Here is a 16,506-nt window from a genome sequence, read left to right as displayed (position 1 = left end):
AGATTTTATTTATTTATTTGACAGATAGAGATCACAAGTAGGCAGAGAGGCAGGCAGAGAGAGGAGGAGGCAGGTTCCCTGCTGAGCAGAGAGCCCGATGTGGGGCTCGATCCCAGGACACTGGGACCATGACCTTAGCCGAAGGCAGAGGCTTTAACCCACTGAGCCACCCAGGCACCCCTGTATTCAGGGTTTTGATGTTTGATTTCAGCGTTAAAAGGCAGAATCATTTTCTTCATATTTTGATAATGACACAGTGTAGTATGGATAATAAAAATACAGGCTTCAGACTTAGTCACCTGGTTTCAGATATTCACTTATTTACCTAAATGTAACTTTAGGCAAGTTAAAAAAATATCTTTTGATTCTCAGCTTTCTCATCTCTTAGTTGTGATGCTAGTACCTACTTATAGGACTGTTGTGAGGATTAAATGAGTTAAATTACAAAGTGCATATGACAGTTTATACAATAAGCATATTGAGTGCATACAGTAAGCACTCAATATAGAGTAGTTGTTACTATATGTTACTGGTGAGTCATGTCATCTCTACCTTTTAGTCAGCCCCTAATAAATTAGAGCCAGGGAGGCTGGAAAAAAGATATAGAATGATTGGGTCCAGAGTAAGGGATTTGGTGCTGGAGATTTAGCAGCTACAATGGGTATAAAAGTGTTTTAAAAAGAACTGTCAGATTTAACCGTTCAGTGTGTATAGATTTTGGGGACTAAGGAAATAGAAATGACATTGAGTTTCTCTAATTTTAACTTCTATGTAGATTATGCTATACATATTTCATAAAGTCAACATGCATTTACATTTCTACTATATGCAGAACACTTTGCCGAGAACTATGGTACAAACAAGAAATAGAAGATACAAGTCCTTGCTTGCTCTTAGGCAGCTAAGGTAAAGAATTTGGGCAAATGGAAGAAGCTGCGAAAGAACTAGTTCCGCCTGCCTTTAGTCAAAGTTCTTCCATACCACTTAAACTCCAAAAATCTGCTTTAAAATTATACAGCAAAAACAGGCAAGGTGAATCTTTTGGTTTATAGTTATGTGATTTATTGAGATACCTATAATTAGGCTTATATGAACACAACTCAGATACTGTATATTACCATTGGTAAATTATAGTTCAGTGGTTTAGTAGAATCTTTGGGCCAGCACGAAATAGAGGGCAAGAAAAGCACCCACTGCCAAAATTCAGCTACCATGGAAGAGGAGTTCAAGTATAATTGGTAACTTCGTACAAATTTTTTTTTTTTCTTTTGGGTAAACTAAAGCTGTGGCAGTTTTCCTTAGGTATAAACACATATTCAAATTTGGGTTGTCCGTAAAAAGGAACACTTACTCTTGCTTGTAGAATATAATTTAAAAGTATATACCTGATTTCCATTAAAAGCTTTAGGGACTCTTCTTGAGACCCAGAGCTTGGTTTTATATTGAGGATACTTTTGTTTATTTATTCATTTAGTGAAAATGTAGTACATACATATTATATACCAGATACTGTGCCTTATGTGAGATAATTCAGAGTGAAACAGAACATAGTTTCTGCCCTCAAGAAGCTCATTGTCAAAGGAATTTCACAAAATGTCTGGTTAATTGAGAAATAATTGAAAACTGTCTATGCTTTATGTGTAGTATATAAATATGTATAATATAAACTGATAATTCTAAATCATAGTATATAGAAGGTTTAAATCATATTTTGTTCCTAACTTTTGAATATATAAAAATTTATTTTTATAGCTTAGAAAGGAGACTTGAGAATCTCTGTGTATGTGTATCTATATATACCCATATCTGTGTCTGTGCATTATTTTTTTTAAAATATTTTATTTATTATTTGACAGAGAGAGAGAGAGACACAGTGAGAGAGGGAACACAAGCAGGGGGAGTGGAAGAGGGAGAAGCAGGCTTCCCGCAGAGCAGGGAGCCTGATGTGGGGCTCGATCCCAGGACCCTGGGATCATGACCTGAGCCAAAGGCAGACACTTAATGACTGAGCCACCCAGGTGCCCCTGTGCATTGTTATTTTTATCCTTGCAGTCTATTTCAGGACATTGTATTAATTTAATGGTAAATTGTGTGAATTAATTCTTTTTAAAGTATATTATCAAAACATTTGTTTTTGAGAGTAGCTATTTTTGTATATCCTGAGTAAAGCAAGCTATGAATTACTATTTATTCTTAAAGCTTATTTGACTCTAATTTAATATTTTACTCTGTGTGCATTAAGAACAATAGGATGGTCTGTTGTTCAACATAGTACTGGAAGTCCAGCCTCAGATACAGACAACAAAAAGAAATAAAAGGCATCCATATCAGCAAAGAAGAAGTCAAACTTCCACTCTTTGTAGATGACATGATAGTCTGTGTAGAAAACCCGAAAGAACTCCACCAAAAAATTGCTAGAACTGCTACAGGAATTCAGAAAAGTCACAGGATATAAAATCAAAGCACAGAAGTGTGTTGCATTTCTATACACCAATAATGAAACAGCAGAAAGAGAAATCAAGGAATCAGTCCCATTTACAGTTACACCAAAAACCATAAGATACCTAGGAATAAATCTGACTAAAGAGGTAAAAGATCTGTACTCTGAAAACTATAGAATACTTATGAAAGAAATTGAGGAAGACACAAGAAATAGAAAAACATTCCATGCTCATGGATTGGACTAACAAATATTGTTAAAATGTCTATACTACCCAAAGTAATCTACACATTCAGTGCAATCCCTATCAAAATAACACCAGCATTTTTCACAGAGCTAGAACAAACAATTCTAAAATTTGTAGGGAACCATTAAAAAACCCTGAATAGCCAAAATAATGTTGAAAAAGAAAACCAAAGCTGGAGTCATTACAATCCCAGACTTCAAGCTGTATTACAAAGCTGTAGTCATCAAGGGCGCCTGGGTGGCTCAGTGGTTAAAGCCTCTGCCTTCGGCTCAGGTCATGATTCCAGGGTCCTGGGATCGAGCCTCACATTGGGCTCTCTGCTCAGTGGGGAGCCTGCCTCCTCCTCCTCTCTCTCTCAGCCTGCCTCTCTGCCTACTTGTGATCTGTCTGTCAAATAAAAAAAATAATAAAAAAAAAATCTTAAAAAAAAAAAAAAGCTGTAGTCATCAAGAGAGTATAGTACTGGCACAAAAACAGACACATAGATCAATGGAACAGAATAGAGAACCCAGAAATGGACCCTCAACTCTATGGTCAACTAATCTTTGACAAAGCAGAAAAGAATATCCAACAGAAAAAATACAGTCTCTTCAACAAATAGTGTTGGGAAAATGGACAGCAACATGCAGAAGAATGAAACTGGACCACTTTTTTACACAAGAAATATTTTTACACAAAGATAAATTCAAAATGGATGAAAGACCTAAATATGAGACAGAAATCCATCAAAATCCTAGAGGAGAAATGGGCAGCAACGTCTTTGACTTTGGCCACAATAGCTTCTTACTAGACTCCTCCCTGGATGCAAGGGAAACAAAAGCAAAAATGAACTGTTGGGACTTCATCAAGATAAAAAGCTTTTGCATAGCAAAGGAAACTGTCAACAAAACCAAAAGACAACCAACAGAATGGGAGAAGATATTTGCAAATGACATGTCAGATAAAGAGCTAGTATCCAAAATCTATAAAGAACTTAACAAACTCAACACCCAAAGAACAAATAATCCAATCAAGAAATGGGCAGAAGACTGGGGCGCTTGGGTGGCTCAGTGGGTTGAGGCCTCTGCCTTCGGCTCAGGTCATGATCCCAGGGTCCTGGGATCGAGCCCTGCATCGGGCTCTCTGCTCAGCAGGGAACCTGCTCCCCCGCCCCCGGCCCAGCACCCCCCCTCCCCGCCTGCCTCTCTGCCTACTTGTGATCTCTGTCTGTCAAATAAATAAATAAAATCTTAAAAAAAAAAAAAAGAATGAAGATAAAAAAAGAATGAAGACATTATCTTTAACTGAATCAACTGTATAAAAAAGAGTAAGATTTGGATTCAGTCCAGTGTTACCACACACATGTCAAGCTTGGAATACTTTAATAGCAAGAGATTTTCCGTCTGGAGTCCAGGCAATTGAGATTTATAAGGAAGTAAGCTATATAGTGGATGTCATAATCCTAAGTGTTTTCATTACTTTAAATTAGAAATGAAACAAGCAAATGAGGTTATGTGTAACAGCTATCAAAGGAAAATGGGAATCTCCAAAGACAGGATAAGAGAATGATTAGAGAGGCAAACTGTCTTTTCTTAAAAAAAAAAAAAAAAAAAAAGGCAAAACAAAACAAAACTTTCTAGTGCTATTGAAGGTATAATTAAATCTTTTTTTTTTTCCCCCTCATAGTGGAAAGCTCATGATGGCATTATTCTAAAAGTAGATTGGAACTCTGTCAATGATCTGATTTTGTCTGCTGGTGAGGACTGTAAATATAAGGTAAATGATTTTTGAATTTATCATCTGGTTGAAGGAATTAAATTTAGGTGGAAAGTATATAGCAAATAAGAATATTCTTTTAGTCTTTCACTTTAGCTGTATCTTTTAACTCAAATGATTTGGCAAATTGTTATTTTAAAATTTTAAGTGGTATTTTAAAGTGTTGACTTTCTCATTGACCAATCTTACTGACCTATAGAACTTGATTTAATGAGCAGGAACATAAATAAAACTCCTGGTTTTACTGGTTATTTAAATTAACTCAAGTGAAGTTTTAAAAATCAATCTTACTGGTTTATTGAACGTTGTTCAGCTTCAGACCAAAATAATTTATACTATAAATAAGATTTAATGTAACTGGAGTTAGAGGAAATTTAACTGAAATAAATACTTTTAGGTAAAGTTGATAGAGCACTTACTGACCAAAAATTTTAAGCAAAAAATTGACTATTTCAAAACTTTGTTTAATTTAAAAGGACTCAAAATGTATAGGTTGTATGATTAACCAAAGATTTAGTGAAATTGGAAAATTATTACAATGTTATAAAAATTTTTTTGAGATATTTAGGTTTTAAAGAATACAGCTTTCCCCCCTTATGTGATAGTAAAGACATTTAGTTAGTACTATTATAAAGTGTTGATTTCTAAATCTCTAATTGATACCTTACTGTTAGGACAAACTTTTTTGTAATAATATGGTGACTGTTGTAAAAGATTTTTAAAACTTTGTTTTTTTAGGTATGGGATAGTTATGGCCGCCCTTTGTACAATTCACAACCTCACGAGCATCCTATTACCTCAGTTGCCTGGGCTCCAGATGGAGAGTTATTTGCTGTCGGATCGTTTCATACTTTACGCTTGTGTGATAAAACTGGGGTAAGTTATAATGGTGAACAATCACAGATGTACTGTCATAAATGTGATTATGCATAACACACCTGGTTCTCAATCTTTAAAAAAAAATTTCAGTGAATGCGTTTGACTGCATCTTTCTGATTTGCCTTCTGAATATACTAGTTCAATCAATTCCAGATTTATGGGACCATATAACTCTAAGTTGAATTTGAAGAATGGGTACATTCTCTGTTATTTGTCTTTCTGGAAATACTGATTTTAAGTATGATTATAGAAGATGGTGAAGTAGCTAAAGTATTAAAATTTATACCCAATCAACATGGAGAGTTCAGTTTTTGAACTTTTTTTAAACTGTCAATATGTTTCATATAGAAATTTTAGTTGCATGTTTTTGGCATGGAATTAATAGTAAGTTTTAAAAATGGTCATTTTCAAACCAAAGGAATTGGGTTTTTGTCAAGAATTCATGTTTGCATACATGGGGGACCTTTTTCTCACAAGAGAGTATATATACCCTTCCTTGTACAAATTCTGTTTAGAACCTAAACAAACAGCCAAGCTCAGCAACATTCACCCATTGAACTTGAATAATGAGTTACTTCATCAGAGTGTTCCAGAAGCCACTGAGTGATGAGTGGGGTTATTCCGTACTATTCCTAACTAAGAGGAAATCACATAATTGTTCTGTGGCTTATTTTCCTTGAATGTAAACCAGGATCATTAAGTTAGAATTATTGAAGTTTTATAAATGATCTGCTTTATAAGTTTTCGATCACATAAAATATGAAGTCTGGCTTCATATGGCTTCAAAATATGCCTGGCTTTAGAAGCTCTCTGTAATACCATAAAATCCATTCAGTCTTTCCCTCACAACTCCCTAATTTGTATCTGTGCTCAAATTAGGCTCATGAATCCTCTCTGACCCTAACATCCTCATTCATCTTTTCCTTTCTGTGGAATGCTCTCACCGCTGTTTTATACTTACTGAATTCTACCCATTCTTTAAGGCCTATCTTGTGTTTAACTTCATTTCCTCATACCTTCCACAGGTATTTATCTGTTTTTCTAACTTCCTCTCATATAAAGTCTCTCTTTTTTTAGTTATAAATTAGGATGTTGTATCAGATAATCTCATTTTCATCCAATATTTCAGTGATGATTCTAAGTCTATAGAATATGTACACATTCTCACAATGTATTATGCTTTTATATTTTCCATTTTCATTTTATGTATGTTATTGTTGGCTCCCTAGATAGTTTATAAGATTCAATAGGTCAATGGTTTCTATTATCTATATAACACAGTAGATACTCAATAATTCACTTATAAGTCGATTTAAGCATGATAATTTTAAATTGCCATTTTGGGGTACTTGGGTGGTTTAGTTGAATATCTGACTCTTGGTTTCAGCTCAGGTCATGATCTCAGGGTCCTGAGATCCAGCCCTGTGTCAGGGTCTATGCTCAGTGGGAAGTCTGCTTGAGGATTCTCCCTCTCCGCCCTGCTTACGCTTGCTCTCTCTCTCTTTTTAAAATTAATAGATAAGGGTGCCTGGGTGGCTTAGTCTGTTAAACATTTGCCTTCTGCTCAGGTCATGATTCCAGGGTCTTCGGATCCACTTCTGCGTCAGACTCCCTGTTCAGTGGGAGTCTGCCGCTCCCTCTCTCTCTACCTCTCCCTCCTGCTCCTGCACTCTCTCTGTGTAGCTCTCTCTCTCTCAAATAAATAAATAAAATCTTGAAAAAATAGACAAATCTTTAAATTGCCATTTTGATGAAAATATTTAAAAATTTAAAAATGTGGGGTGTTGAGTTGATTTGAATAACTGAATTAAAGATTTACTTTATTAAACACCAATCCTGTTTTTAGAATGTTAACTATTCTGGAAAAGTAAACTTTCTAAAAAGATTTTTCTTTTACCTTATTCAGACTGAAGAATTGTAACAGTTTTTTAAGGATTTGAGATTAGCACTTATATATATTTTCTTTTATTCAATAGACATCACATGTATACTGCTCATCAGAGTATTTTAGAAACTGGTGATAGAGAGATGTAAAGATTTTCACTCAAGTTGTTGACAGTCTAGTATAGAATCAGGCTATAAGATTCATAGTACAATGTGACAAATGCTATGCAGGAGGATTATTTTGTGCAAGCACTATGAAGGTGTGGAAGAGCTTAGTTCTGCCTGTGAATATTGATTGGAGAGCTGAGGCTTGAAGAATTAGTAGTTCTTCAAGGAGACAAGTTGGGAGATGAGAGTTGCAGTCAGAAGGAACCTTTGGGTATCCAAGTATGGTGCCTTTTATGCAAGATTTTGCATGGGATAGTACCAGGAGATAACACCGAAAAGATATTCTTGGACCAGATCTATGTTTGCCCTGTAAAAGAGTCTAGCGTTTAAAAATCAAATTATTTTGGGGGTGCCTGGGTGGCTCAGTGGGTTAAGCCGCTGCCTTCGGCTCAGGTCATGATCTCGGAGTCCTGGGATCGAGCCCCGCATCGGGCTCTCTGCTCTCTCGGGGAGCCTGCTTCCTCCTCTCTCTCTGCCTGCCTCTCTGCCTGCTTGTGATCTCTCTGTCAAAAAAAAAAAAAAAAAAAAAAAAATCAAATTATTTTCTGTGAAGCACTCTTAGGAGTTGCGTAGGGTAGAAAGGAGGTGAGGAGGCTGAGCTCCTGGTCATTCTTTCCAGCTGCAACCAGAAACGCTCTGCATTAATCAGTTTTTCTATTTGAGCATCCAATATTAGACTTCCTTTGAACAGCTAAAATAATGAAGTTGAAAAACTGATATGTTAGTCAGTAGAAAGCCACGGATGGTGGCTAGTGACATGATAATATTCAAATATTGGAAATATTGCTTTGGTATCAAAGGAACAGTGGTACAGGAGAGGGAACAGAACATGCAAAGGCAAGGATTTATAGTCTGTTAGAAAAATTAAAAGTAGATTGGAGTTTATTTTCAGGCAGTAGTGAGCCACTGATTCATTTTAAGTAGTAACCTTATTAGATTTAGCATTTTTAGGGAAATGTATTCTGAGATCATCAGGGAGATTTCTAATTGGATAATTTTTGTTGACCTATCTTCAAGTTACTAATCCTTTCATTGGTTATCTTCAATCCTTTCATAAGCCTGTCCAGTGAATTTTAATTTCCGATATTGTATTTTGTACTTCTAGAACTTCCATTTGGTTATTCTTTCATAGTTCTTATATCTCTGCTGAGATTTTCTCTGTTGTTACAGTGTTCAAAATGATATTTTCCAGTAAGGTCTTGGTTATAATATCTTCTTTAAAATCATTATCTGATAATTCTAGCATTTTGTCATCAATTGCCTTTTTTCTTGTGTCATTTTTCTTGTGTATTTGCATAACTAGTAATTTTGAATTGTATTCTGAACATTGTGAACAATACATAGTAAAGATTCTAGATTCTGTTATGTTTCTCTAAAGAGCACTGACTTCTATGTGTGTGTTAACAGGCAGTTACCTTGACTAAACTCAAACTTTAGTCTCTGTCTTTGTTCTGGTGGAATGATGAAGTCCCTGTGGCCTTTTTCTTTCTGGAGTTTTCTCGTCTGTTTCCATCTGCATGGTCAGTGAGCTTTATCCTCTGATTTTTTGGCCAGTGACAGCAAGTTTCTATCTGAGATTTAGCCACAATTCCTGGCACCAGTTAGGGTCTGTTCTTAGATAAAAGGTTGTAAAAAATGGAAATTTACTCAATAGTGTTTCCTTTTATCAACCATTGACTCCTCTCAAGTTTCTGCCTGCTTTTTTTAAAAGCAGCTTTATTGAGACATAATTTATATACTATAATTTTACCCATTTAAAGTACACAGTTCAGTGTTTTTAAGTGTATTCATAGGGCAGCCACCACACTCTAATTTTAGAAATGTTCGTCTTCTCTAAAAGGAGTCTCATACTCATTTACTATCAATCCCTATTTCTCCCTATCCAGCTCCCAGCCTCTGGCAACTACTACTCACCTTTCTTTTTCTATGGATTTCCCTATTCAGGCCATTTCACATAAATGGATTAATACAGTATGTGGCTTTCTGTGACTGGCTTCTTTCACTTAGTATAATGTTTTCAAGGTTCATCCACATTGTTTCATTCATCAGTACTTCATTCCTTTTTTATGAACAAATAGTATTCCATTATATGAATATAACATATTATGTTTATCCATTCCAAATGTATCAAATTTTGGTTATTATGAATAATGCTACTAAGAATGTATATAAGTTTGTACAGACATGTTTTCATTTCTTTGGGTTTACTTAGGAATGAAATTACTAGATTAAATAGTAACTCTATCTTTATAACTTTGTGAGGAACTGCCAAACTGCTTTCCAGAGTAGCTGTCTGTCTGCTTTTGATTGCTCTCCAGTCTTCAAGTAGTTGTTTTATTTTTTGTCTGGAGTGACTAGGTGTTATTTGTGAGAAGGCTAATCTGATAATAGCTGTTCTACCACTATCATTCCTTACATATCAAGTTTATTTAAAGTAATTGATCACCAATTTTAAAACATTAGGTCTACATACTTGAGGGTTATGCTGACTACTGCAATGATTCTCAAAGTAGAGGGGAGGAGGAGAGCTATCTGCTAGAGATTCTCTGTTCAAGAAATTCCGAAAATGACATGGAAAATAGCGAAATAACATGACTTAGCCAGTTCACAAAACAAATGCCAAGTGACCAGTAAAAACATGAAAGGATGTTCAATTTAACTCATATATAGTATAAAATAAATGATGTGTTTTACCTAATAGATTGGAAAGATTAATAATGACTTAAAAGCCTCAGATTCACTCAAGTAGAAGGAAATGAGCTATCTCATTTCTCACTGTTGGTGGGAATGTGGGCTGATTCAACCTTTTTAAAGGGTAGTTTGAAAATACATTTCCAATGTCAGATGTATATATCCCTTGACCTAGTAATCTCACCTCTAGGAATTTTCTCTAAAGAGATCATTGTACAAGTACACAAAGATGTATGCATAACAATTTCATCACATAATTGTTATAATAATAAAAATTAGAAATAAATGTCCATAGGACTGATTAGGTTATTATTTGATCATACCTAAACTGGAATATCCTTAATTTCCATTAAAAATGGGAAAAGGAGATTATGTTTAATAATCTGGAAAGATATCCATTGGTTAAGTTATTTAGTGAAAAGACCAGGTTATAGGAGAACATGTCATTCTGTAATTCCACTTGTGTAAAATTGTATACTCATATCTTTAACTATGTGGATAAAGTTGTACCCAGAACTGTATTTGGGTCGTCTTTTCCTTCTTCATATGATTTTTTTTTTTTAGTGTGAACTTTAACTTAATGACTATGTATCAATTGTACAGATACATTAAAGGTTTTTAAAAAGTTCTTCAGGGAGGGCACTTGGGTGGCTCAGTAATTAAGTGTCTGCCTTTGGCTCATGTTATGATCCCGGGGTCCTGGGATTGAGCCCCGCATTGAGCTCCTTGCTCAACAGGGAGTCTGCTTCTCCCTTTCCCTCTGCTCCTTCCCCCACTTATGTGCTCACATACACACTCTCTCTCTCTCTCTCTAAAATAAGTAAATAAAATCTTAAAAAAACAAGACAAATGACTATGGCCCCCAAAAAGCAACAATAGCAAACCCTGGGGAGGGAGGAGAATCTAATTTCCAGAATTACCACATTATAATGTTCAAAATGTCCATTTTTTTTTAAAGATTATTTATTTATTTATTTATTTATTTATTTTTAAAGATTTTGTTTATTTTTTGACAGACAGAGATCACAAGTAGGCAGAGAGGCAGGCAGAGGGTGGTGGTGGGGGGAAGCAGGCTCCCTGCTGAGCAGAAAGCCTGATGCAGGGCTTGATCCCAGGACCCTGAGATCATGACCTGAGCCAAAGGCAGAGGCTTTAACCCACTGAGCCACGCAGGTGCCCCCAAAATGTTAATTTTCAACAAAAAAATTACAAGTCATACAAAAGAGGCAGGGAAGTTTGGTCCATTCACAAGAAAGAAAAAAAAATAGAAACCATCCCTGAGAAAGCCCAGCATTGGATTTATTAGACAAAGAGTTTAAGTATGCTTGAAGTGCTAAATAAAACCACAGATAAAGAATTACCGAAACCAGGGGCTCTGGCTGGCGCAGTCAGTTAAGCATCTGACTCTTGGTTTTGGTTCAGGTCATGAACCAAATGTTGTGAGATCAAGCCCCACATCCTGCTCCATGTTTAGTGGGGAGTCTAGTCTGCTTGGGATTCTCTCTCTCCCTCTCCTTTGTCCCTCTCAACCCCTGTCCAAGCGTACTCGCTTTCTCTAAAATAATAGAAATACATTTTTTAAAATTAATTTATTTCTTTTCACCATAACAGAATTCATTGTTTATGCACCACAGCCAGTGCTCTATGCAATACGTGCCCTCCATAATACCCACCACCTGGTTCCCCCAGCCTCCCCCCCCTGCCCCTTCAAAACCCTCAGGTTGTTTTTCAGAGTCCATAGTCTCTCATGGTTCATCTCCCCTTCCAATTTCCCTCAACTCCCTTCTCCTCTCCATCTCCCCATGTCCTCCGTGTTATTTGTTATGCTCCACAAATAAGTGAAACCATATGATAATTGACTCTCTCTCTGCTTGACTTATTTCACTCAGCATAATCTCTTCCAGTCCCGTCCATGTTGATACAAAAGTTGGGTATTCATCCTTTCTGATGGAGGCATACATAATACTCCATAGTGTATATGGACCACATCTTCCTTATCCATTTGTCCATTGAAGGACATCTGGGTTCTTTCCACAGTTTGGCGACCGTGGCCATTGCTGCTATAAACATTGGGATACAGATGGCCCTTCTTTTCACTACATCTGTATCTTTGGGGTAAGTACCAGTAGAGCAATGGCAGGGTCATAGGGAAGCTCTGTTTTTAATTTCTTAAGGAATCTACACACTGTTCTCCAAAGTGGCTGCACCAACTTGCATTCCCACCAACAGTGTAAGAGGGTTCCCCTTTCTCCACATGCTCTCCAACACACGTTGTTTCCTGTCTTGCTAATTTTGGCCATTCTAACTGGTGTAAGGTGGTATCTCAATGTGGTTTTAATTTGAATCTCCCTGATGGCTAGTGATGATGAACATTTTTTCATGTGTCTGATAGCCATTTGTATGTCTTCATTGGAGAAGTGTCTGTTCATGTCTTCTGCCCATTTTTTTACATGATTATCTGTTTTGTGTGTGTTGAGTTTGGGAAGTTCTTTATAGATCCTGGATAGCAACCTTTTGTCTGTACCGTCAATTTGCAAATATCTTCTCCCATTCCGTGGGTTGCCTCTTTGTTTTGTTGACTGTTTCCTTTGTTGTGCAGAAGCTCTTGATCTTGATGAAGTCCCAAAAGTTCATTTTCGCTTTTGTTTCCTTTTCCTTTGGAGACATATCTTGAAAGAAGTTGCTGTGGCTGATATCGAAGAGGTTACGGCCTATGTTCTCCTCTAGGATTCTGATGGATTCCTGTCTCACGTTGAGGTCTTTTATCCATTTCGAGTTTATCTTTGTGTATGGCGTAAGAGAATGGTCGAGTTTCATTCTTCTACATATAGCTGTCCAATTTCCCCAGCACCATTTATTGAAGAGACTGTCTTTTTTCCACTGTATATTTTTTCCCTTTTTGTCGAAGATTATTTGACCATAGAGTTGAGGGCCCATATCTGGTCCATATCTACTCTGTTCCACTGGTCTATGTGTCTGTTTTTATGCCAGTACCATGCTGTCTTGGTGATCACAGCTTTGTAGTAAAGCTTGAAATCAGGTAACGTGATGCCGCCAGTTTTATATTTGTTTTTCAACATTCCTTAGCAATTCGGGTTCTCTTCTGATTCCATACAAATTTTAGGATTATTCGCTCTAGCTCTTTGAAAAATACCGGTGGAATTTTGATCGGAATGGCATTAAAGGTATAGATTGCTCTAGGCAGTATAGACATTTTAACAATGTTTATTCTTCCAATCCAAGAGCATGGAATGGTCTTCCATCTTTTTGTGTCTAGAAATAAATTTTTTAAAGAAAAAAACCAGAACAACAAAGTAAACAAAATATCAATAGAGAAATTATAGAAAGGAATCAAATAGATTATCTTGAACTGAAAAAAAATGAGCAAAGAATAAAAAGTATATTGTAAATGTCTGCAGAACCCAAAAATATGATCAGTCTCTTCATGATAGAAATAAAAATCACAGTGTAATGCCACTTTGTAAGGAGACCCAGGGAAAATGGGTCTCCTTAAAAAGCGGTGAAGGGTGTATTAAGTGGTACAACTTTTCTCAAGTATAATTTGGCAAAATCTATCTAGATCCTTGAAACTTTGACACAGCTATTATCCTTTCAAGGAAGTTTAAAGATGCATTGCATATTCATTTGTTCATTTATTTTCATATTCATTCATTCCTTCATGAATATTTATTGTGTCTATTACATGCCAGGCACTTGCCCTAAGTGTTAAAGAAACAGCAATAAACAAAATAAATTCCTGCTCTCTAGAGTTTTCATTCCAGCAGATGAAAAGCTATACACAAAGAAATAAACAGAATCAATATATAATATGTTAAGTGATAATAAATGACATAAAAAAATAAGGCTGGGTAAGGAAGATGGCATTATTTTAGGTGAGGTGGTCAGGGAATTTCATAAACTAAATATACAGTATTGAGTTGTTAGTAAAATAAATTATGGTATAAGTAAATTACTTATGAAATAAAAATTAAAATCCATAGTACCATAATTTTCCCCTTCATTTGATAATAAAATTTTTTAACTTTGATTTTTAATAAACATATTATTCAAATACATGAAATAGAAACTTTCAAGTTAAATTAGTTAGGATTAATAAATATACAGAATATATTATTGAATTGCATTATGTTGCATTAAATGGAACAGAATTCAAGGGAAAAGATACCTTTGGCCAGATTTTTCAATTAACCTACGTTATTGCTTTTATTAATCAGCAGGTGGTGCTATTGCTTGTGTAAGACAACTTTTGCCATTTTTTTTTTTTCCACTGTTCTTGAATATTCTGTTAGTATAATAAAAAGACTTCCCTCTGTTCATTCATTCTTCCATTCAATTAAAATAATTGCAGCGATTCATCACCTGCAGTAACTGGTCTTACTGCTATATGTAACTTTTCATTGTCAATTACGGATGTCAACACATACAATTTAAGATAGTCTGCAATTTCCTAATTCCTGGGATATGAGGGAGAATATTGATTTTAAAAATCATTAGTGTAACAAAGAAATGTAAGAAACTTTGCATCTATCATCTCTTCCCCCTAAACTTAATCTGTAAACACACATTTTTATGAACTGAATTCATCCGACTTGGCTAAGGATACATGCTTTTGAGAATCCTTTTAATCTAGTGTATTTATATAGCAGTAGTAAAGAGAAAGGTGAGATTGGCATTTGGGAGGTGCTTTTGTAAGTTTTTACAGTTAAATCTTGTGTTTTAGTGTAAATATTTCTTGTTGCATTGGTGGGGAACTCTGTGCCTAAGCAGTTTGACAGAATACAGGGTAAAAATGATCTCTTCTCTTTCAAGGATGTAAAAATCCTTTAATGAATAAGTCAACACTTTATAAATGCATTCTCAGTTGTTCTCTGTATTGGCTGTGCAGTATGATGGCATATTTATTTTTTTAAAGATTTTATTTACTTACTAGAGAGAGAGTATGTGAGCAGTGGGAGGGGCAGAGGAAAAGAGAGACTATCAAGGAGATTCTGTACAGAGTGTGGAGCCGGGCCGTGGGGCTCAATCCCACAACCCTCAGTTCATGACCTAAGCCGAAATCAAGAGTCAGATGCTTAATCCCCTGAGCCACCTAGGCACCCCATGTTGTAATGTACTTTAATGTAGGAGTAGTATTGACATGGTTGTAGAGCCCTGGAGTCAAGATCAAGACTCCAGTGGTGAATTTACAGAGTTAAATGGGCTGAGCTAAATGATTACCTCTTCCCTTTCAATTCCACCATTCTGCAATACGTCTTGCATGGCCATTGGAAATACCTGCTTGCTTCTTCTAATAAGTAGTAGTAGGGTGTTGTTTCTTTGTTTTATAGGAAGATTATTACAAGGAAGAGGCAGCACTGCACATGGTATACTAGAAGTGGGAAAAACTCAAGCAGTGCTAGAGAAGTGTGGCTGATCCTGTAACTTCAGACTTATTCTATATTTTATTATACTTGGATATAAGTAGCAGAAACCATTAAGCAAAAAGAAGAACTGGCTACAGGGTTACAAGGATATCTTCCAGAGGCCAGGTCAAGGAACTGTGCTTCATTTGCAGTATGAGACCCTGCTATCCGAAATTGGGAAATTCACCAAACATAACAAAATCAGAGTTCTATTACAGAATTAATTTTTAATCTTAAAATCAATACCTAACACATAGCAGGTGTTCCGTAAATGTTGCATTTTAATGGATCATTGCACAGACAAAAGACATTGTTTTGGTTTTGAATGGCTTATATTTACTTAACAGTATAACTCAATGACTTACATTTCAGCATTTTGACTAGATTATTCCTAGAATTGATCCATTTAATCAATTTGGTTGATGTTTTTGAGAAAGCTACTTTAAGATTTCTAAATCTTTGGCTTTTAATTTGTTCCTTGGATTTTTCTATTTTAAAAAAGTTGAAGTCAGGGGCGCCTGGGTGGCTCAGTGGGTTAAAGCCTCTGCCTTCGGCTCAGGTCATGATCCCGGGGTCCTGGGATCGAGCCCCACATCGGGCTCTCTGCTCAGCAGGGAGCCTGCTTCCCTTCCTCTCTCTCTCTCTCTGCCTTCCTCTCTGCCTACTTGTGATCTCTCTCTCTCTCTCTGTCAAATAAATAAATAAAATCTTTTAAAAAAAAAGGCTGAAGTCATGGTTGAACTCTGGGAAAGAATTCTTTGCTAAGGACACAGGCATATTCATTCATTCATTCATTTAACAAATATTGATGTGTGCTAAGCTCTCTGTGATACTCTAGCTAGTCAAAGAATAATATTCATGTATGTCCTCTAGGAGTAACTCACCCTCTACTGAGAATACTGTTATGTAAACAGATAGTTAAATAACATGGTTATTTAATGGCAAAGATTATAATTGTTGTGGGAGAATAGAGAAGGAATAGAGTATTGGCAAGTTTTTAGGTATGTCTGTACTTAGGA

The 16,506-nt window shown here is 35.9% G+C and overlaps 1 protein-coding gene across 4 annotated transcripts in view; it reads left to right on the top strand.

Moving 5' to 3' along the window:
• Positions 1-16,506, top strand: part of IFT80 (intraflagellar transport 80) — a 116,084-nt gene that overhangs the window by 38,468 nt on the left and 61,110 nt on the right. For all 4 annotated transcript variants that reach the window (XM_047729080.1, XM_047729072.1, XM_047729063.1 and 1 more), the window contains 2 exons: positions 4,353-4,442; positions 5,181-5,318. In XM_047729080.1, coding sequence (XP_047585036.1) covers positions 4,353-4,442; positions 5,181-5,318 — 228 coding nt within the window. The remainder of the gene's footprint in view (positions 1-4,352; positions 4,443-5,180; positions 5,319-16,506) is intronic.

This window comes from Lutra lutra, chromosome 1, assembly GCF_902655055.1.
Source record: "Lutra lutra chromosome 1, mLutLut1.2, whole genome shotgun sequence".
In the NCBI taxonomy this organism is placed as follows: domain Eukaryota; kingdom Metazoa; phylum Chordata; class Mammalia; order Carnivora; family Mustelidae; genus Lutra; species Lutra lutra.
The sequence above is the reverse complement of the archived record's forward strand: the minus strand, read 5'-3'. Positions and strand labels throughout refer to the sequence as shown.